At 41.0% G+C, this 23,853-nt stretch overlaps 1 protein-coding gene across 1 annotated transcript; it reads left to right on the plus strand.

The window, feature by feature from the left end:
• Positions 1–1,012: 1,012 nt before the first annotated feature.
• Positions 1,013–15,941, plus strand: LOC125768750 (variant surface antigen A). Its single transcript, XM_049436809.1, has 3 exons — positions 1,013–1,893; positions 9,854–9,995; positions 11,701–15,941. The coding sequence occupies exons 1-3, from the start codon at positions 1,850–1,852 to the stop codon at positions 12,382–12,384; spliced, it is 870 nt and encodes a 289-aa protein (XP_049292766.1). The 5' UTR covers positions 1,013–1,849; the 3' UTR covers positions 12,385–15,941.
• Positions 15,942–23,853: the final 7,912 nt, after the last annotated feature.

Below are 23,853 nucleotides of genomic sequence, written 5' to 3' on the forward strand. Positions count from 1 at the left end.
AAAAATTACGATCGTACGATGTTGCCGGTCCTGCCTCCAGATCGCGTGGTGTTTCATTCCTCTTATGCATCGGCCCACCATTTATTTGTGGTGTATTGCTTTCAATCATATTTTTTGGAATGATGTCTTCCATTATCTTCATTACTTATTCGTATTACAGGAGTTGTAATAGAAAACATGCACTTTACTACATGAGACATTTAGATTTTGGGTTGTTTTGAGAGTTTTTTTTGTTTGAAAGCTGGTTTAAATCAGTCTGGATTTGCAGCATTTCCTTTAACTGCCTGTTGAGAAACAATAGTCAGACAAAAATATTCAAATCAATTAACAATGGTTAAATTTAACGTCTATACAGGTTGCCAAACCTCTGATTAAAGAGAAGCATGAATTATGTTCAGTTCTAATTAATTACAACAGATAAATTAAAATTTGCTTAGATTAAAAAAACAGCTTCATTTCTGATTACTTTTTAATTTAAATGTTTTAAATATTTGCCGTGTTTTAAACTTTTGCCACATACTGTTACGAGGCACAAACACATACACATGCTAGGAACGAATTGTTTTTTAGCACGAGAAAGTTTCACGATTTTTGCACACACTACCACGCTTGCCTGCAATCGACCAATCACAGAGCAGAATGAACGATCAGCCGATCCGTTGAAAGAGCCGGTAAACGTATGGGTTACGTGTGCAAGAAAGAGAAGCAAGCTAACGCTTGACAGTTGCGATGTAAATGTGTGCGTAATACAGTGCGCGACAGAATGATGGCGGAACTAATAAATTACAGTTTTATAGAAGTGTATCGGTTAAAGCATTACTCTGCGAGGTAATTATCATTTGTAATGTAAAAATAAAATCATATGAAATTTAATTCCACTGTGTGCGAGTGGTTTTGCACAGTTTTCGAAGCTATTTGTCAAATCCGTTTGCCCAGACCGTGTGCGATGAAAGTGTGAGGCACTGTACAGCTTGGTACAGCGCGAAGCGTTTACCTTCCGCGGCAGTAACGTATTTTTTTCAATTGGAAATCGTCCGTCGCGTCGCGTAGGTTGTGTGTCCGCGAGAAAACTCAAACGGCCCGCCGCTCTCGTAAGCCAAGGAAAACGAACATCATCCTTTTCAGCAAAAGCAAAAAAAAGCACCGTAACAAGTCAAACCGCGAAGAAAAGTCTCCGTACACCTTAGGAACCGTGTAAGGTGAAGGCTGTCGTCGTCCCTTGTGAATGAAAAATTTTGGCAGCAAAGTTTCGTTTTCCTCAGCTCCTAAAAACCAACGGTGGTGTGCGTGTGTGTGTGTGTTTATGTGTTTGTCTCTGCAGTAACGTGCTTGTGCAAATTGCAGTGTGTTTTTGCAGCAGCAGCAGCAGCAGCAAGGCAAACGAAGCAATAGGAGAGTCGCTTTTTGCATTTAAACAAAGTATCAGAAATATCCCCAGCATCCGTGCGTGTAGGCTAGGAAAGGGCGTACAAATTGAGGGTGTGAAAGAGAAAAAGGCGAGAAAAGGGAGAGCAAGATACCAAATCACTAAAGTAAGGAAAAACCTCCCCCCGCGGTGAATTCGTTCGAATACGAGGGAAAAACACATAATACACATCCAAGTAGCTCTGCCGCATTCAGCGCACCATTTCTCAAGTGTGTCGAAGAGCTGGGTTTTCTCCGATATCAAAACAGTGTGTGCTTTATTGTTGTGTGTGTGTGCGTGTGTGCCTAAAGCAGTGTATTAGTGGGAAAATCGCAGGGTGAAAGTGCATTGTTCCTGCTGCCCAAAAATCTGCGAATAAAATAACAAAAAAAAAAACCCGCACCAAATCCACCGCCGCCACACAAAACGCCATCAAGGACGAACATGAACGGTTACACGGAGCTGCCCACAAACATGGAAAACAGCCGGTAAGCTTCCAATACACTTGTGATTTATCCTTTCCATGTGTCCCTTCGCTGATGTTTGATTGTTCCTTCTTCTTCTTGACGGAAAGTGTTCGATTGCGAGACACGCATTTGCCTGCGTGTGTATTACACACTTGGTTAATTGCAGTGTGTGTGGCTGGCCCTGAAGCATTTATCGATCACTCACGCATAACGTACCTTCGAAGTGAAACATGATCATCGCACCGCCAGGCGCGCGGCTGTATGAAGCAGTTTTGTTTGGGGCCATGGTTGACTAGATTTGTTCGATACGAATACATTTAGTAAGGTCGACGCATATCAGTGTTTAGCCTCCAAGTTGGCGTTGGCGTTAAGGTCAGCATAACATTCATGTTCAGCAGCTCCAACAAAGTATGCGAGTAACGTGATGCACCAAATTGCATTTTTCGTCGAAGTGTGTGTGCCCATTGCGTGCTTTGGTATTTTGGGTATTCACATTCGGTGGATTGAGTAGGCATCGACACAAAAAAAGAAACAACATTAAAAAGAATATTTGCAACACACTTTGGTGGAGTTTATTTATTTTACAGCGATGATTCAGTAGATGATTCAACACGTTTTGCACTGTTCCTCAACTGCTGCTGATATCATCGCTTAGCACAGAAAAAAAACCCTGCCAAGATCATCGATGAGTTAGGAAAACGGTATCATATCTCGCACCATCCGGTAATGATAACGCCCCGGCTGGGGCTAGCGGGTTTTTCAAGTGTCAAATATTGCTTCACTGGCTGTGTGCTGGCTAGGAGTTGGAATGTGTGTCTGCTGCTTAGTGCGGTAAAGCACTGTCCGCTGTTTTTCCTCATCCCTTGCCTACTCTTGATGTGCTACGGTGCATGCGCACTAGACGCGTTGCACCGCTAGCGGAACATACGTACACATGCAGGCCTAGTTGTGTGTGGTAAACACACACACACCAACATATTGTCGGCTTCTATTGCTACACAACGCGCCGTTGCGTATTGGGGTTCCGCGTCGATCAGATGATTTTCTTCATTCGCGCTTCGCACGACCCAACTGTTTCGATAAACGTGTATAAAGGTGGGATAAAGAAGAACAGGTTACAACACTCGTGTGCTACTACGTACAAAAAAAAAAAACAACACGCACACAAAATCTCTCAAAAAAAGGCTTCTAGAAAGAAGTGTATCACGTGAATGGATTTGCGCGAAGTGAAGCTATGTAATATTATGGCAATACTGGAATGTTCCGCACTTTTTCGGCTTCTCACACTTATGTTATGACGGTCGAGACTAGGTGTTCCCCGTCTGCTAATTTAAATTCCCCGTGTGGGGGTGTGTATGTGCAAAAAAAATGACATTTCTATGACGTATGATGTCCCTAGTTACGCGAATAATCCGCGTATCTGTCCAATATCGTTTATACTTCGTATTAACGGGTTCAGTACTTATTTACATTCTACGAAGCACATTCATAACAAAAATTTTGATTTTTTTTAATATTTATATTGATAAAATATAACGTATTTTTAAGAAACTTTAAAACTTCGCAGAATAAATGTCAAATTTTTAAAATCCGCTTATCTCGATTTTGCGTAACTCGGGAATTGAATGTAATCACTTTAGTACAAGTTGGTGGGAAAATGTGATAAGAGTGATTAGCGTGTGACTCGTAGCTATATAAGAAAAACAAAGTAGGAGGGGTATTACAAATTACCGACCGGCAATATCACAGATGGCACACGACATATCGTGTCTATCTGTTTATGAGGTATTTTTTCGTTGCGATAACCGGTAAAACCAGTTAAGGAGCAACAAAATTTCGATAATAATGCTGCTAAACCATTCGACACTGAAATTCGCTTTCAAATGTGTTGTCTTCTTTAAATGATGTTACTGCGTTTCGGATGGCAACAGGAAGTCGGTATACGAAATTGTGCCTAGGAAGGAAGAATTGCACACGAACCTGCGGCACAAATTCAATCCAAGGCAGGTGAATTAATTATTTGCTTACTGGGTCAAAACTTCGCTATACGGCGATGGCACAAACCTGTCAACCCCTTTCTTGGGTTCCATGGGTTCGTATGTATAATTAATGTTGTTTTTGATAAAGAAAAAAAAATTGTTTGTTTATAAACTATATTGACCTGTGTGCTCATCAAGAAACGCAGGTCGATTCGTTGAAAATTTAAATTGCTTATCGAATTAAAACGATGATCGTACGCTGCTTAACCTTTTTTTTGCCCCACCTGTACTGCAGGGAAGTAAAGGAATGAATATTCAACCTCGCTTGGTTGAACTTGATGAACTGATAATACATTGATAAAAGGCAAACCAAATGGTAAGCAAAACATTCGCTTTGTTTAAAACCTTTTTTTTCCTTGCTGCCATTATAAAGAAGGAAGAGATGTTGCGAAGGACATTGGTGTGGTACCTTTAAGACGTCTTTAAGGTACGAACGCTTTCAAAGGAAGGGAAGAAACGACCCCTACCGGGGGGAGGTCATCAACGAATGGCAAAACAAAACAAAAAATACAATTCGAAACAACTTTTACTTCTCGGTTAAACGACGTTTTGCTACGTTTTTTTCCTTGTTCTTCGTCTGCAAAACGTAAACAATGGCACAGATCGTTCTTATGCTTTATCGGATCTCGGCCGAAAAAAGGTGAGTGGCCGTTGGTGATGATTCGACGAAAGGTTGTAAATATTTGTGCGGAAATGTATGTAAAAAAAAAGGTTTTTTTCTTTCCCTTCTTACACCTGATTCAAGGTGGGTCAGCAGAGAAGTATTGTGGAACACATATTTGTTGTGATTACTGAAACTACAGATCACCCATTATGTCACATCGTGTCGTGCCGTTGTTTATTTGTCCATCGAGCACAATCGCGTTTCGGGCTAAGAAGCATGTCGAGGACACGACGCTACTCCCGTCCGTGCGACACCGGGGAGATGTGTCTAAAGACATCGAAAGTTGTCCGAAAGTTTGCGCAAAACATTCATCGTACCCCGTAACCCGGTTACGTCCTGTTTGGGGCCTTTTTTTGTTGTTGTTTTATTTTGCCATTCCAAAATTTTGTGGGACTCTCGCAATATATTGCTGGAGTGGAGTTAAAGAAAAAAACTGGAAAAGATGTGGGATAGGTCTACACACAGCATCTCCTTCGGCATCGTTGCTGTTCTTGTTTGGCGATCAAGATTTCCATCCACTCCGCGTGAGGGGGTTGCAGCATCGTCGATGTCTCCTTTCGCTCCAAATTCCTTCGAGCTAGTCACATTCATTGCGGCTGCTGGTCAATCGTTTATGTAACACCCATTTGAAGTTGATGGAATTCAGGCAAAGTATTGAGCAGGTTACGATCGATAGAGCTAGTGTGTCTGTGTGTGTGTTGGAAACCAATTTAGATAGATAAAATCTTATAATAAAGAAATCTTGGAAACTACAACAAAATGGGCAGGAATTCTCACAAATTCTATTGGAATATGTATCGTACGAAGTTGCATTGCATCAGCAGCAGTGCATGCAAACGCTACGTGGTATATCGCGTGTGTCATTGTTTTATTTTTGTGCAGCATAGATCGAGGGCTGCTGCACTGCTCCGCGTGTCAGAAATACCATTCACCTGCGCTTGTGTTGCGCCGTTTGCCGTACACAGTTGCGCACCGTCCTCAGCTCGATGGCGTGCTTTGTGGCGTACGCCCCAAAACGTCAGCCAGAAGGCTGCTGAGGGCGCTGCTTGCTGCTGTGTATCGCGTCGTCGTCGTCGTCGTGGCGCATGATCGACGATGAGATCGCGTCGCGTTCATTCACAGTTAATTTTTGCCAAGGTCGTCCGAGTGAACGTCGCGACCACCGTTCCTTTGGTCGGTTGTGTGTGTGTGTGTGTGCGGGCGATCGCGCACGATCTCCGCATACAAAGGTGGCCACCGGTGCGCGGACAAGACTTAGCACAAGATAGAGAGAGAGAGAGAGAGCGCGCGGGTCGACGGTGAAGCAATAATCCAAAACCCGTCCCCAACAAATCTGCCATCAACCTGGCAGTGTCAATAGTGCGTTGCTGCCCTCTGTCTCTTTACAACGCTGGTTTGTAAAGGTGGGGAAGATCTTTGACGTGTGTTGCACCACAATCTCTGCCGAAACCAGCTGGACGACAACAACAACAACGCCGGGTGGAGGAGGCTGGGTCTAAAGTGCGGGCCGCAGTTCGATTGGGTTCGAAGTCGTAGCGAATGTGTTTGAACACCGCCACTCCACTGGTGGTGGCATATTTAAACACGTCGTAGATGAAAGCGAGAGTAGCCGAGAGATTTTAGTTGTCTAGAGAAGAACATGCTTTCTTGAGGGGTTGGGGAAAAGAAACATATTTACCCAATAGTATACGTATGTCTTCAAGCTACAAGGGGCCGATGTTGGATCGCATCGAAAGCGCGCGTGCCAGTTGTGTTTAACCTTATCGTAATATTATTGTGGGAAAGAAGCGAATTACCACTACCTGTTCGATCGTCTTACACTTGGACTGCATTGAATTACATTTCAATTTATTAATGTAGAGAAAAAAACATAATTGGTTTGGTGTCCTTTAAATCGCTCATGGTCAAGCACCATCGTCTGCCAGCGTATTGTCTCGATCTTTCTGTTGGAAACACAATTAACGTGAATATTTCACCTAAAGTTTGCTGAAAAGCCTCCTCTCGTCAAGTGTTCATGGTAGGCAAGACGAAAAAAAAAATTACGTGTCGGATTGTCCGGTGTCTTTCTAATTACATGCCCGGTCCATTTAGAGCGTTGCGAATTTACTTTCACTTTATTGAGATCTTTATAGCATTCTCTCAAACCTGGCTAAGAAGGTTTTCTTTAGCGTCAGACAGAGTCCTTGTTTTAGAGTCCGACCTTCAACGTCGTGGCAGATGATTTGAGTGGAGAATGTTCCTCATACTCGAAATTCTGCAATCGATTCTCAAAAAGATTTCTTATACATAGGATCCTTGAGGTGAGATCTGGATAAATCTATATTAGACGATCCTCGAACGAGGTTTCTTCCAGAATTGACAGAGATGGTTTGCTCAAATTAAGTTTGAAGTTGTAGACGATGCAGGCGAGTACATCTCACTGGCGTAGACTTTTGGTGATTGCATCAGGATACTGATAATTTACACCAATTTATAGTTTGCAAACAAGCCTATTCTTGTGAAAATGTTCCAACACTTCTTTTGGTGGGACTGTTCAAAAATTATCTACTATGAGCTGATGATATTCTCCCACAGGGAGATGATAGTTTAGCTTAGCCAAAGTTACTTGCAAACAAGGTAGGACAAAGAGCAGAGACACAACAAATCGGATTCAAATCTATACACTACATTTAAAAGCCAAAAACCGAAAGCCAAATGTCATCATCATTACCGGTGCCACTGGTTGTGTGGCACACGTACCGTTATTGCGGAACAGGTGTTTGATATTCAAGACACTACGTCCAATTATGCGTGCACCGTATCGCATCGCTCACTTGCATCCACAATGCCACCAACGCCACTCATCGGCCTTCCTTTTGGTGTGTGCCGCGGGTACGAGTTTTGGATCCAACGGCTTTTGCTATCAAAAACAAACGAACTATCCCATCAGTACGCGATTATTAGGGTATGTTCGTGAGACTTTGGCATGGTCGTCACTAGTCCGGCCGACTGCCGCGGACCTTGAGACGTTGATGACAGCGAGACTGGTTTGTCCGTTAGGAGGTAAAGGCAGGCTCGTAGTGTTGGTTCCTCCAGTGCTACGGTACCTAAACAATTCTGCGCACCTTCGCAGAGGCCATTTCCTTGGTGGGTGATGGTGGTGGTGGAATGGTCATGCTGGACTTTGGAATGTCACACTCCTCTGGTAAGCGTACTTGAGTTTTTGGACGCGACACAATTCGACAATTGACCTCCAGTAGCAAAAACTGCGTGCCGATGTGGCAAAGACATGTTTGGTGCGTAATGCGGACACTTTCGTTGGGTGCCGGTGGACATCAGTTTTTGTGACCAGATGGTAAGGTGAAGGATTATGATGTTGCGCACGACAAGCTAATTACTGTGGTACAATTCACAGGTAAACTATTGCATGCATGCCAAAATGCAGAGAAGGTAACAGAGTTGCGATTAGATTCGAACATTCACGTACGGTTAGTTCGTTTTGAACTTGAACGAATAATTGTGCACCTGAGTACAGCAAAAAAAAAGAAGGTTTATCACACCTCAATGCTAATGATATCGAGGAATCAGTGTTTGCAGGTATGGTGAACTCATCCATTACTTGGCAATGGTTTTGAAATTCAGAATAAATTGTTTACGCAAATAGACATTTGATATGATTCAATGAGATGAGTAATCTTTTGAGGTCACTTTTTTAATAAAATATATATTTTATAAATTCGGAGTTGTCTTCAATTTACTATTGAACGCTCCCTCTATACGCCTGTAACAATTTCTTAATGTTTGTACCACAGCTGTGGTGTGGTGACAAACGACCCTACAAACCAAGGTATTTCATCATTGCTGACGGATCAATAGAAAGATATCGTTATGTGACTCGTACCCAATTGCACCCATTGAGCGCACGATTATGTTTGTGTGTCTGCGGTTCCTGGTTTATTACGCCATCGTAACCCGTTTCGCAGTGTTCCAGTGCTTAGCAGTGTTACCGCTAGTCCAATTATCATACTCACAGGTTTCTCTGCAGCAAGTGATTGCTAGAATAGCACGAATTGGTTGGGAGGAGGGTGCACAAGTGCCGACATGTTGGGCCCAGGATTAGGTCAAAGGCAACCTAACCAGGTCGATAGATGCGTCTCCTACCCGCCCGGGTAGAAGTTTTCTCTTGTTATACCTTAATGGTTTCTCCGTTACTTTCGTTTTCAACTGATGTCTAAAGCCTTGAAGGTTTTGTTCAATATTTGGAGACATCCGGAGAACATGCGAAATTGAGTGCATCTACTTTTGAGGTGTGTTCCTCAGCCTTCTTGATAAGGCTCTTTCTTTTTTGGTGAATATAATTTAGTCATATGTATTACTACGAATTGCTTCACTCTTTCTTGTTGAGCTTTAGTGTCTCTTACGAGGGAGGGTGCTTTATTTGGCAAGACCTCACAAAGCCTAGCGGGACCAGTTGTTTGAAATATACACTTGTACGGGTTTTGTGGACCCGCTATGTAAGAAGAAGAAAGAGGGTAAAGTGTAGTGGGTAAGCAAACGTGGACCTTGAGGCCTTTTCATATGTGCTGTGCTACTTCTTAAGGAATGTTTTTTTTTTGTGTCGCAAGTGTTCGTGCAAACGCACCACGAACTCCTCATATGCTTTGCGTTATATTCCAGTATGCAAAACAAACTTATGACTTGAAAAAGGGCTTCCGAACACAAAACTTGGTTGGTAAAATGTGCTGAGAGGTGCCCAAAAATTTCGCTGGTGGAAGCGTTTGTAGACACAATCAGCTGGTAAATATTTCATTTATGACAAGTTTGTATTTGGAGTGAAATAAGAGACACTTCCTTATGGCAAAAGGGGAAAATGGTGTGTTAGGAGTGCCTTAAATGTTTTATCTCCATGCATTGATTGAATTTCTTTATTAATTCATTAATGGCCTTCATAATGCTTTCGATGATTAATGAGATGTTCTAGGCAACTTACGTGAAGGTTGATAACGTTCGGGTACATTTACGTCATTATAGCTAATATTACTTTTTATCGATTAACGATCGTTAAGATACGCATGCGAAAACATACGGGTAACTTACCCGTACATGTATCTCCTTCACTCTTCTTGATATACAAGGGGTATTAATTAAACCAATCATTCAGAAAAATTTGCCCTTGAAGTTACTGATATCCGCATGTCGATCACCTTCAATTTTCTTTACTTATTTATAATAGTTTGTGTAGCGTTTTATTTTATATTGCTTTATTAAATGTTTATGTTTCCTTCTTCCTCCATTTTAGAAACTGCTTGCGACGGATCGCGCGACACGATGACCAGGAATTTTCTAACCAAAGCATATTGAACGCCATGGATAAGTTTGTCCGGAATGTCAATGCCATGGATGAAACGATACTGGTACCATGCAGGTTAATGGATCGCAAGGTAAATTGAAGCAATTTAAGAAGTTTAGAAATGAGTAAATGTTAGGAGAAAAGCCAAATTTTCTCATGCGTTGGAAATATGCGAAAATTGAGGCTAGTGAGGAGGTTTTAACACGCAGTTGAATATATTTTTCATGAATTTTTGTATTTTGAATTAAGAGAAAAAAAGGATTGTATTTCCCATCAGGTTAATACCTCTCTTATTAGATGTACTAAAATGTTTGTACTAAAAACATATGTAAGCTTGTCAACAACCTGAGTCTTTTGTATACATTTTAAAATGTTATAATTATTGCTATATTGAAAATAAATACATAAAACGCTTATAGTTGTTAGATGAACAGTACAAGAGCAAATTAGTAAATATTTAATAATCACTGTTCAGAGAAAAACGATGCAATGTGCTGTTTGTCAAATTTTCCTTTGTGGATTGCAGATTGTATCCACTTTTCCAAATCTGCTAATGTGGCAACGGCGAAGGTGTGTTTTGCTAGTCGAAAGCCGGTGGTCGTAGCTCACCACCAATGACCAGCATGAAATGGCATTAACCCATTGTAGTATTGGGTGGTGGCGGTGTTCAAGAAAGCCAAGAAAATGTTTAGTTTTGCTGCATTGGGGCAGGTGCTATTCGTTGCGGGGAGACTTAATGGTTTCTTTCTTGGATGGAAGGTTTGCAATTTTCCCCGCGTGCCCCGGCGTCGCGAGAGACCGCCCAAACCAACGAAAAATAATCATCCGACATTTTTTCGCAACTCACATCCACAATGCTCTTTTCAGTGGTTTTTTTTTTCGTTAATGTGGATTGTTGCATCAACGCGAGAGCAGTAGTGGCCCTCTACACGGCAGCGCGATGCATTTTGTATTTCCTTCCTCCTTTCACTGGTGCTCTTTTTGTTGCTATAAGAGCTTCGTGTGAAAGCAAACCCTTTATAGAAATGGGCTATTTTGATGCAAACTACACTTACTTAAGTGTTGCAAATTATCAGATGCGTGAGCATGGTAATTGATAGATAATTTCAAGCTAGAAAGGTTATATAATGGAATGACGTTTGCATGAGTTATCAATCAAATTAAATATATAATGTTTTAATGGGAGAATCTCAAATAAGAAAAGCAAACATTTAAACCATATAAATAAATAAAAATATTTAAAAAAAACATAAATATTTAAAGTATGGCATATTACTGCTAGGAGTGTTTTTACAAATATTTGTAAAGCTTTCGCACGTGTGTGCATCGATCCTTTCCCTTTTGTTGCATGCAGAAAATCATACGATGGAAGCAAGATTTCTCTTTTCATGCTTTTGTTTATGTTACCAATCAATTTGTTGTAAATAAAAGATTTATTTTTCTTTTGCGAAAATGAAAGTGAAATCTTTTCAATAGATTCATTGTGGAAAGGCTTTCAATTCTTTCGTTTGTTGTTGCTTGCTTTGTAAGTTAATGATCGGATGACAATTTACTGTAGTAGCGATCACTCTTACCACTTGTGGTAACTGATCATGTGTAAAAATAGTTTCAGTTGAGTTGTCCTTTTTTGAGTGGTCTTTGTCACATATTGGAGCAGAAGAAAAGTGATAATGTTTATAGAAAGTTTCGTACATACTACTGGGCGAAGAGGAGAATATAATTAAAGAATGTAAAGAAGCAAACAAGCTGGTATCTAACCATTCGTGTATTGTTATTCTTTCTCTACCGCCATGCAGGTTGGAGACGCTACAGACACTGTGCCAGCCGCACCAAAAGCACAACATCACGGAGCACACCATGGCAAGAAGTCGAACCGTGCATCGATACGCGAAATCCTAAACACTTCAGAACTGTTCGAACTGTACAACATGCTGAAGTTGGTGAAAGTGGATTTGCTTTGGGGACGCCAGGATGCGGAAGACAGTGTCGAGGAGTCGGTGGTAATGGGTTGTGCGACGAAGAGTTCGACCTCGTCCAAGGGTAACAGCAATAACACTGACACCACCGGCACGAACAACTCCACCGCAAATAGCACTAACAGCAGCAGCAATACAGCCACGGACGTGACCACCAACAGCAACAGCACCGGATCGTCTACTATCGTGTCCGGAAGTGAAAAGGTCGATGCAAACAACAGTCCCGCCACGATGACATCGGCAAAGGGTCACAATCGACGCCCGAGCACGGTATCGGTCGCATCCTCCAACTCGGCCAGCACGCTGAGCGATTCCGACAGTGAAACGTCGGCGGAGAACGATTCCGGTATCGAGTCGGAAGGTAACCAGGAGCAGGACCGCAGTGCCGAGCTTGCCAAACAGTTTCGCACGCATCTGATCGGGCTGTACCGATCGCTGGAGCAGATGAGTGAAGCCGCCAACTATCTGACGGCACGGTATCAGAGCGATGTCGGGCCAGTTTAGATTGTACACTGTTGCCTGCCTTTACTACTCTCTCCCGCGCTTCGGGTATCGCGAGGCAGCTCGTTAGCCATTGGATCCCGTGGGGTTTTTTTATTGCTGTACACCGGGCAATATCCTAGAGATTGCTGTTGGTTTCTTCGCGGACACAGCGGTGGCGGATTTTGCATTTCCGGTTGGTTCATTTCGTGTTTGAGTTTTATGAAGCAATTATTCACACTTTCCACATGGTGGTGACATCTTTAAACGTGAAAAGAAAATCCTCCAGAGATCCCAGTTGAACAGAGCAGAGGGTCAATTAAATTGTCGGACGAATGATCGTATAGCTGAGGGGGGACGCACATAGTACTAAACTAATCAGAGTGATCACATCGATCATATGCTGGGAGCGACTGGGAAATAATGGGAACGGTTACATAGAAATGAAACTTCAGGCATATTTTGAATCAAGCCGAGAAAGAAAGATCTGTTTTCGTGCCTGAGCAGCAGTAGAAGAGAGAATTTAGAGGTACGCGATTTGTCACATACCAATTTTGGGTGATAGACTTCATGATTGTAAATTCGTTTAATCGTATATGTGATGTAAGCGCGTGAGGAATTGGTTTTAAGAGATAGAGCGCTAAAGAAAAACGGGGAAGGGAGTGAGTGCGTATGTGTGTAGTTTGAGGAAAAAAGGATTGCAAAGAAAAGTTAACTCAATTGATCATGAAAAAGTGAGCAAACAAAACAAAAAACACACACATATTCAAACATAGAAAAGACATCACTGCTGATACTTGCTGTTTTCTGCGTGAAACTTTTCTAGCAGATAAGCTCATCTGTTTGTTTCACTTTTTCGTATAAGAAGGAAACAGAAAACCCCCAAACACTCTCCTAAGCCACACATGCGTGCTCTCGCATAACGAGATCCTAAATTGCAATCTTTTTCCCCCATTTCCTGGGAAAGGGTTGCGCGTACTTGAGACTTTCTGTTTTCACAAGCTTTATGTATATTAAATTATTTATAGTTTCTGTACATTGTGTCCTGTTTGTAGCGAAAAAAGAAACAGGCCCCGACAACATTCGCCAGGAGTATTGCTGGCCGCACGCGAACACGGTTCTGAATGTCATTTGATTTGGTTGGGTGAATGTGTGTGTGTGTGTGTGTGAGAGAGAGTTCGAATATTTAAGTAAAATCCTGGCATGGTTGGGTTCAGTGTCGGTGGGCATAGGTTTTGCGCAAGGTGTAACACATATCCTTTGACCAACTATCGCATACATCGGCAGAATGTGGCTAGTATAGTGACCCCCGGCATACAGCGTTTAGGTACATTAAAACAGTGGCTGCTTTATGATGCAAAGTGTTCGGAAAGGTAGCATATTATTGACACGCTTTTGGGTAGTGTGAATCAACTAAATCGAATCATTTTTCTCTTTATCCACATCCCCATAAAAGGAAACCTTTTTGCTAGCAACCCTCTCTAGAGTTGCTGCAGATAATAATTTATTTATTCCTGGCTCATTAGTTTGCATGAGTTTTGCATGCACCCCAGTTTAAAACCAAAATACTCTTTTCCAAACCACCAAAATCGGAATTTGTAAAGGGCAATAAAATATGTATGTTTTGTTTCGTTGTTGATACGTATGTCACATATGTTTTTCTTTCCCCCCTTCTCCCTATCATTGTCTTCATTGCCACCCGGTTATGGTAAAACGGTCAGAATTAATATATTATTTGCTATCAGGTGGCAAGTCGCACACTACAAGCGCCTAAAGCAAAGCAAAAAAACCCAACAAGTCTTTCATATCGATCATCGGTGCAGCATTTGAGACACGAAAGCATTTAGTATGTGGAACGAAACAACAACAGATAAAAAAATACAAAAAAAACTTTGCAACAAAGAAACAAAAAAGAAAAGATAAACACCTCAGGATTTATTATGCAAACCCCATTAAATGCTTGTGCATCATGCCGGATGATCGAACGTTAGTTTAGTTTTGAATTAATCCAAATAGTACGTTCATTACCGTTTCATTCATCCGCGTTTGCGTTCCGTCGGTCGGCATGTCGGCGTGTGGTGATCGGTAAGAAGCTACCACGTGCATGCATACCGATACAAGAGACATAACATAATGGTGATTTAAGCTTTAGAATAAGCCTTTGCATTATACGTTTTGTTTGAATTTGGTCAATGGGTCAAATCGGGATATAGTGTTAAGCGAAGCAGTAGCCGCAGAGAGTCATGGTGATAAGCTAATCACGTTAGATAGTGTTTCTGAACGGGGAGGGGTTTTTCGGGTGGGCGATATGATAAATTGGATAAAAAACAACAACAACAAAAAACATGATTTTCACTGACGAGCCTAGTACGAGGAAAAAAAAGCAAGTTACGGTGATATGCTACAGCAAAAAAAGGGTTCTGTTTTTGGTTCTTCTTGTGCCTCATCCAGAAGGATTAGAAAATACGTAATGCGTGTTGCTAGTACAGTTCGGAAACACATCGCTGTCTTTCGTTTGCTTTATAGTTGATCCGTTTGTTTCATTTGTAGCTAGTGTGGTGATGTTCGATGAAACAGCCACTGTAAAAGTTATGCTTACAAATTTGACTTGAACAATGTGTGTGTGTGTGTTGCACAGAGAAGAGAAAGTCCTTCTCTCTCCTCTTTCGCATCGGTGGCTTACAGTAGCACCAAAAAGATAATGAAATCATTCCGTATCATTAATCAAGAAATAATGAAAAGAAACCAATAATTTTAGAGCACAACATAAAAGAGAACGAGAGAGAAAAAACATAAAAAATAATCAATTAAAAAAATAAAAACTAAAAACAGGCAATATGAAAGATTGTAAGGAATGTAAAAATTAGGAAAACGAAATTGATGAAGAAAAAGAGCGTGATAGGATAGTGATAAAAAAACGATATGGCAAAAGAAAAGTTGTGCAAAGCGGTAATGTGTAGTGTGATGATGGTAAAGAACATGTATGGCCAAACAACAATGAACAAGTGAAACAGAAATAGTGACAACAAAATGTTATCGAATGAAACGAGTATCTAGGTGTATGGTGTACGGGTAAAGAAGTAAAAACAGAACGAAAAACGAAAAATAAAAACAAAAGTAAAGTGCTTACCCGTCATGTGACAGCGTTGTTAAGCGCTCGCATCTTCAATTGTTTCACGGCCGTTGCAAGGAAGAAGCGGGCTTTGAGCCTTTTTGCTTCAAAGGAGCAACATTTCCACGATGCAACGTTAAAATCTGAAGCGAAGTTAAACACGGATACGGATAATAATTTCACTAAACACACAAGCTGTTACATAAAGCAATCGAACGAATATTCCAATGCAAATGCAAATGATGGCCGCGCGCAAACCACACGCATGTAAAGAATGAAATTACGCGTGGATCTTTAAAAGGAGCAAAAGGAAAAAAATCCAGAGCAGTGTAAGTCAAATTGTGTAAAGTTGGTTTAGTCTATCTTTAAATGAGAAACTAGTGAAAAGAATCTGAAATGAAAAAAGGGGAAAAACAAAATAAAACGTGACATAGCGAAGAAAAAATATATACATATATTTAAATAACAATATTATCGGTGCTGTTGTGTGCTTAATTTTTGAACTTAACGTGTCGAAGGAAATGGCGTATTTGGACGTGCGTTGGAGCTGGTTGAAGTCCGAATCGCTTTAAAGATAGAGGAAAGCGTTAAACACAGTAGCTCTTGGTGAAGATTTAAACTTGAGAAACACTACTGTCGTGCTTTGAGAAAAGGTGGACAAGAACAACGTACAATTATATATTCCCTTTAGCAAACGGTAGGTTATAGCGTACATTAAAATAATTTTGTACACATCTTTTTTCTATAATATCCGCTCTCTAATGTATCTAATGCTTTATAATTAATTTGATAACATTCTGTCACAGTAAATATTTTTCACATTGTTTCGTTTCTAGAATGATCTTAAAAATCTCTTTCCACACCGTAGGTTAATTGAAGGGATTAATAACGTCGGCTGGCAGTGATCTGGATCGCCTTGATAAAGTCCAACCCAGAGTCCAAGTCGAGTTGATGAAAGCTTGTGAGAGTTGTGATCAGTGCATTAGTGTGACCATTTTTCATTTCGTGATACACATATATTACGCTGTGTGGAGGCCATCCAAAGGGTAGACACATTAGCGTAACCTCTAATTTACCCAACTTCCGTTTTGTTTTTTCGGTTGCTCAACTACTAAATTGGTTTGGTGTGTAACGAAAGTGTAACGAGAAAAATGATTTAATTTAAACATCGTTTCATTCTACTGCTTATGCCAATGAGCCAACCTTTTCGATATTGTTTTATCTTGTTTTTATTTTGTTTCCCTTTAAGAATTTGTCTTCCGAAATGCTAGTGCTCTGAAATGCACTTACCGTAGCAAGGGATCAATCGAGCCGATGGGTCAAGGCATACCAGCAAACATTGAAGCGAACGAAGAGAATGTAATACTCCGTTTCATTCACTGCGTGTGATGTGGTTTGTGCCTGGTAAAAGTGCATGGTAGGAACAGTGAACAGGAGGAGGTTTTGTTTTTGTTTAAATGCACCTGCTGCAGCTACTGTGCGGGGTGTGTGTTTGCTATGCAACTATGCGTGCCATCGATGTTGAAGTGACCACCATTGGCCTGATTAGGTGGCATCGCACTCACGCACACGTTCGGCCAACCTGATGCGATCGTGGGTAGTGATATCGTGAACTATCGTGATAGGATGAGTTCGCCGTAGTTTACACACCTTTTGCAGCGAATGTGTTTGTGTGTGTGTGTGGCCTATTGACGAAACAGAACCCATTTTGCATAATGGTTGGGGTGCGTGATGATCGTTTGATTGTCGCAAGCGATCGATAAAACAGTGCCAAAGCAAGTGTGCGCGGTCAAATGTCAAGCCTTGGTTGGGGGCTATTTCGATGCGCATTTGACACTTACTGAGTGAGAATAATTTAAAATTCAATTAAGAAAATGTATATCATTTTATATGTACGTAAGAACTTTTTTTTGTTTCTACTTAAGGAGTGGAGAGCACTTTTTTTATTGTTCTTGATTTAAATTATTCTGTAAGTGGGATTGTGTCAAGTTTTGGAATGATCTGGACTCTGGGTCGAGTCGTATTGAGACCGACGCCACTACCACTAAGCCAACGAGCCACGTGTCGTTTCACGTTGTTCATTGTATATAAAAAAATCTATTAATTTTATTAGTTTTGCGGCATGCTTGAGAGACAAATATAAAATACAAAAAAACATTTTGTTTCAATCTGTCTAGAACACATCGTGAATATTAATTACACGAGAAACAATGAAATGGACGTACAAAATGGTTCTGAAATTTACATAAACCAAAATCAACAAACATCATAAAATTTTAAAATCAGATAATTCTACCTCGCAGCGTGAAACTGGCGATAAAATCGTTTAATTTCATTCGTGCATGAAATGCAATGCACACGAATGTAGTGGCCGGAACCAACTTTTACGACTCACAATCGTGTCCATCTCACTGTGGAGCTTAAGTGCATTTTAATCAAATTAGACCGTCGAGTAATTGTTCTACAAAAACCACCTTCACGGAAGTCATGATAAAAGGGATAACCTTTGAGTATCGTGCGCGTTCATGTGTTTCACCTTGATCAGCATTTAACATTGGGCGCTAGGTCGCAGTACCAAGCAACGATGGTAGTAGAGCGCTTGTCTTAAAAAAAAGCTATGTGTGAACTGATAAAACACCTACGGCTGATACATAATAACCTTAAAAATGATTAACAAAAACTAAAAATATAGCCACCACAGCAAAGGAGAGCATTCGGAATGGGGGGGGCTGTTTTTGGTAATATATTCACTCTGTATACATCACGGCTCATCATTGTGATCTTATCAATCGGGAAACCGTGCGTTTGACCGGTTTGGACCGGTTACATCGCACCGCCGTCTGCCACCAGTGCGCGCCCAAACCGTGATTGTTCAAGGCTTTTAGGAAGCGGTTTACATCACAGTGGATTTTTCGGTTCGGGTCTATGCCCTAACCTTGTGTCGATTCCATCCGCCGATGAGGGGAGAAAATAAGAAATATATATATGTTTAATAGCAAGACGAATCAAACTCAAAGTCCCCATTCACGAATGGGACGAAACCCCTCTCAAAAAGGCAGCTAAAACCAGTGTACGACACATCTCATAATTCTCACGCACTCTGATCGCGCATCGCTAGCTCTGTAACACGTGAAGATCACGTGGTGGCAGTCATCTTCGGCTTATCGTATCGCAGCAGCATGCTTGTGCATCTCTCGCGCTCTATCTCTCTCTCTCTCTCTATCTCTCTCTAGATGTAATTGGTCTCTTGGCACGGCCGGCCGCATGATCGTGCCCACCGAAGGCTATATGCACCGAACCGGAAGCCGCACTACACATGTTAATCAGTTTTCATTGCGGTTCCGGGTTACTATTTGGACCAGGCGCACTTTTTGGACGGTCGTGTCCATGTGATGCGGGCATGCTTTCTCCGAGCTGCCAGTTCATTTGGCTGATCAAACTCTATGACCTTCAAGTCGTTCAGAGAACAAGCTGATCGTGTAAGAGCATGCACTGGTCACGCTGCTATGATGCAACGCATTTTCCAACGCGAGGTTATGAGTATTATTGCTTTTCAGCTTGAATTCTTCTGTCCTAAAAACTTGAGGCAATCAAAAGAAAGTGAAGCGAAGGGTCGTACAACGAAGAACACCGTAAAGAGCTGCAGTAAAAGAGTGCGAAGAACAATCATTCGTAGATAGACGAACGGAGTCCGAAATTGAAAGCGATAAGGAATTTTAAACCAAACACGACCCTAGATGCAGTTCTTGCTTTCCTCATTCTTCCTCTTCTGGGTTCTGGTTTCTAGGGATGGTTGAGGGTTTTTTTTCGTTCTCTCTCTCTTCAGTTTTCAAACTATAAAGGCACAAGCTTGATCACCGATTGCCTATCGTTAGCACTATTTCCAAAGCGTCTCGATAGGGTGACTATAGAGGGTAACAGCAAACGGTGGAAGAATGCATACGGTGGACGACAAAATTTGTTGGACTTTGAACCTCCGATTCGAAGGATGGTTTCTTCTTCACGGTACTGGGGGAACGGCATTCCATTGCAATAGGGCCCGTTTTCGTCGAAGGCTAGATCTATTCGTTCAAGATTAAGGTCTGGTTGAGACTGGTGGCGCTACCTACAGACATACGCACAGAACATGGTCTAGCGCATGGTCCATGCACGAGACACACGGCGAAAGCATGATCTGGTCCGGAATGCACCTTGCACCCCGAGACAAACCGGGCCACCGAAATTTCGGCACCAGATTGAATAAATCGTTCGACTGGTTTTCGTATGCTTTCGTATGTGGCGATCATTATTCAATCAAGTTTTATGCATATAATTCTGATCAGTATCTTTTCCAGTAACTTACTACATTACATTGTAGCAGAACAAAAGTTTTTAGTACAACGGAAGAGGATTTTTAGAACAACGCATCTCTGGACATGTTCAAGTCTATTGAAAGTCTATTGTCATCATGGTATCAATTTCCACTTTGAGTAAACTTTGCCACATGAAACGTTTTCGTTATTCTCTTTATGGTAAGTGCAATAACAACAGCACCAACCAGCTGACCACGCATACACCATGGTTGATATACATACTTGATCAAGTTTCACTATGGCGAACTTATGCGCGTAAATTACGCATTCGGCACGTTTTGCCTAACCGACGATAGGTGGTAGTTTACCTTCAGACATGCTCCTCTACCTGCTGTGGTGCAGCGGCGAATGCAACCTTTCTACAATGTTGGGGGCGCGAATACGGTACGGAAAGAAAGAAGGTTACAGTTAATTACAATCCAGTTAACGGACTGCTACAATCTGCTGGTATCCGATGGCAGTGGGTGTGGAGAATAGTGTGTTGGATGAAATGAAATTAAACAACAAAAAAGAAGCTACACACGCGTACAATACGCTTTTTCTGATGAACTGGATGATCGATTTATTAGTTTACTAGCCGACCGTGCTTTGTTCGCATGTTAATCAAACGGAACCGGCATCTGATCGCAAAGGATCAAGTTCAAACTTAAGCTGGAGAGTATACGAAGGTGTGTTTTGGAATTAATCATCCCATGGAGGACAGTGCTACGCATTAAAGCGAATAAATTCTTCACACAGTGGACGACCATTTGTCAATAAGTCAAAGATTTCCGAGTTGAATGATTATAACTGTTCATACTGCGATTTTACTTTACTTCGGTTTACATAATTTTCTTTTCCAAACTTTTTGTTTGAAGATGAAGTGATTGACACATTTTGTTGATCTTTTGAGCAAAATCCAACTGCATTGGAAGATGATCAGATTATCTCGAAACAATGGATCTGATCGAATGAGTACAGCACAACAAGTAACAACTGAGAAGAATACTCTGGCAAAAAAAGCGTTATACTAAAAGAATGCATATCTGGACGCATGAACTTATAAGAATTTCCCAAGGAATTCCCTTAGGAAAAAATTGGATTTTTTTTTACCTGATTTTAACCTGATTTAATAAGGTAGCTACTGAAGAATCAGAATTCTCTAAACTGTCTATAAATCTGTCTTACAGCAAATAATGTTAGATTGTCACGAAGCACTAACTGTATCGATTAGTGATTAGGCTATAAATGTATTCTTTTTGAGAGAGTTCTATTCTTCTTCAGAGTTTGATCTTACTTGAAGCCGAATCCTATTTCATACTCTTGCTGGTTTTCGAGTTTCCAAATTCCCGGTATCCCAGAAATCCCAGAATATTGTACTAATTTTTTTAAGTGTTCTGTCTAGCAGTTCTTCATCATCTCAGATGAGCTGAATTACTGCAGTTTCATCACATATGTGATCGGTTTTGCGGATGATATATTAACCAAACTTTCAATTGACATGATGACAATCAGAGAATGAAGCAAAGGCAAATATGCAATCCTTTTCCGATGAAACCCTTAAATGGACGTCGCTCAAATGGATGTTTGCTCTTAAATAATAACTTTAATTCTTGCGATGGTTTTGTTGTTGTGAGAAATCAAACAAAAGTTAATTGGTTTCTTTATTTACAGGAACGATTCTTTATGATTGATCTCATTCCTTAAATGCGTCATTCTGTTAAGATCAAAATTTGAATTCAGATTCAAAAAATGTGACAAATTTGTCACGTGATAAAAACCGCTTTTTCCGGTAACCGCTTTGATAAAAGAAGTACACTTTAGGGGCTTCATTTTTTGCCACATTATGAACGCAGAACTAATTGGGCAGAGAATTAATATTTGTTAACGAGTTTATCGCCTTTCAAGCGAGTTTACTTACTTTTGTAAATATTTGTTTACGTCTACGTTAAAGTTTTTTTTCAGCTATTTTTATGAACAACTTAAAAGTTTTATTGTATGAGGATATATTGCCTAGGGTGACGCAAGATCTCAAGGATTTGATTGTACAATTAAATGTATGTGTTTGTGTGAGCAGATAAGGTTTGCTATCTCTGTACGATAGTAGCTTATGTTAAGCAGTGAATTACTAAAGCGCATTGTTCTGAACTTCGAAAACTCCGGCTCTAGAGAAGCCTTCTTCCAGGCAGGAAATCCACTGATATGTTCCGTAGTCTCTGGGGGTTGCTTGACTGGTACTTTGTTTTCTATGAGAAGCTTCTAATTTTTTGAAACGTACTTGACGAGAGTAAAACCCTAAAGGTGTTTACAGTTAGTTGGGATGCTGTTAATGGTGGAGAACTGGAGTCATAGCGACATGGTCAAAGAGTGAAGATGCTATCAAACGATTGAAATACACAAGCGGACTGCTTTCGAAGCTTGACTTAAACATGCCATCGAATATAGAAGATTGGACTACCTATTCGTCAGTTGCATAATTGAAGTTACTGACAGAAAAATGTTTATCTTAGAGAAGCTTTCCATCTTAGGGAGGTTGTAACTTCACATGTATCTAGAATATCTTAGAAACTTTATGTATTGCTTCGTCTTTTCAGCTGGAACATATCGCCCGGTCTGTGCTAAAAATACTCAGATTTTAAATCCGCCATTTTTCGTACATTGATCGTTCGTGAACTTAAATGTTTGTTGATCTTAAGCTCAACCTTAAATGAAGCATATAATTGCACAAATCAATGTCAAGTAGAGTGAACAAACCCCTTTTCGAAGCATTTCTAAGTGCCTTTCCTTGAGTTGTTTCCAATGATCAAGTGCCAGCAAATATTGGTCCAGGGTGTGACGTGTGTGTTGGAGGATTCAAAACAAAAACTGCCATCTCACGATCTTCGTTTGCATCCTACAATTGATCGTAAGGGTATACGTATACCTTTTTGATGTTGTTGTTGTTTTTTTTTGCTTTTTTCGATACACTCATGAATGGGCCAATGCATGTTTTGTGGTTCCATTTGGTTGAGAAGAAAAACCCCAACCATGTGCGTCATCGGACACACCTCACCGGGAGCAAGCATGACGATTAGTTCTGATTTTGCGCTTCCAATTAATCTCTTTGTACTGCTTTAAAATATTCTTCTGAAAATTGACCAATTACGCACGACAAATATCAATTTCGCATCATGATGAGTTTGTATCTCTTCGTTTGTTCGGTAGTTGTTAATTCTATACTATTCTTTGCGATAGTTCAGAATTCGATCATTATCACGCACGCGCTTGTCTGTAGGGCTTAGGGCAGCTATGGGCAACCATTTGGAAGACGTGCCTAGAATGCTTAGATTTTTATTGTGACGCTATAGCTATCGGTGAGATGAGGACGAGCTTTTTTTTTAGTGCCGCCTGCTACATGCTCGTGTGATCCGCGATCGCGTTTTGGCATCGTAGACAGAGACCGAATAGAAGCCATTCATTCGACGGATCTAATCGGTACGGCGAGGCATAGGAGATGCACAAGGGTAAGAGATTGAGGGCAAGTGGCTCGTGGTGTTAAGAGGGTTAGTTTTTTTTCTTCTTGTTCTGTGGTACGATCATGCCAGGGGTTTATTTTAGCTTGCACAGATCTAGAAACGATGGTGGGTAATTTTGGCTGACGCAAACGAACCCAACGGTGTAGCCGTAATTGAAGTGAAGTACCAGCCTCACGGACCATTCCACCCCAAAAGATGATTGGGAAAGCCTTGAGATTGAGAAGGCCTCGAACATTTCTCTCCGCGTCTTCGTGTTTTTTTTTTGGCGGTTGTGCCGGATAGAGGTCAGTTGCGGAAAATTTGAACGCAGTATTTATTGCGCCATTCCGCTCAAAATTGGGCAGAAAGGTGGGCAGAAAGAGTGCGAGCTGAGGTGTGTGGTACTTAGGAAGGAAAAGCTCAAACCGTATGACAGCTGTCACACTAACATAGGACAACTAAGCGCGCATTAGTGGTAGCGCAATTACTCAATAGTACATGAATTGCTGGGCGAGTTTCATGTGTAGCTTGCTAATTATTGCGAGTTGCGACAGTT

This window comes from Anopheles funestus, chromosome 3RL (genome assembly GCF_943734845.2).
Source record: "Anopheles funestus chromosome 3RL, idAnoFuneDA-416_04, whole genome shotgun sequence".
Classification (NCBI taxonomy): Eukaryota; Metazoa; Arthropoda; class Insecta; order Diptera; family Culicidae; genus Anopheles; species Anopheles funestus.

Bases quoted from the DNA above. Each gene is read 5' to 3' on its own strand.
- LOC125768750 (XM_049436809.1), top strand. From the start codon at position 1,850: ATGAACGGTTACACGGAGCTGCCCACAAACATGGAAAACAGCCG. The intron at 1,894-9,853 runs GTAAGCTTCCAA...CCTCCATTTTAG, and splicing joins ACAAACATGGAAAACAGCCG to AAACTGCTTGCGACGGATCG. The intron at 9,996-11,700 runs GTAAATTGAAGC...ACCGCCATGCAG, and splicing joins GCAGGTTAATGGATCGCAAG to GTTGGAGACGCTACAGACAC.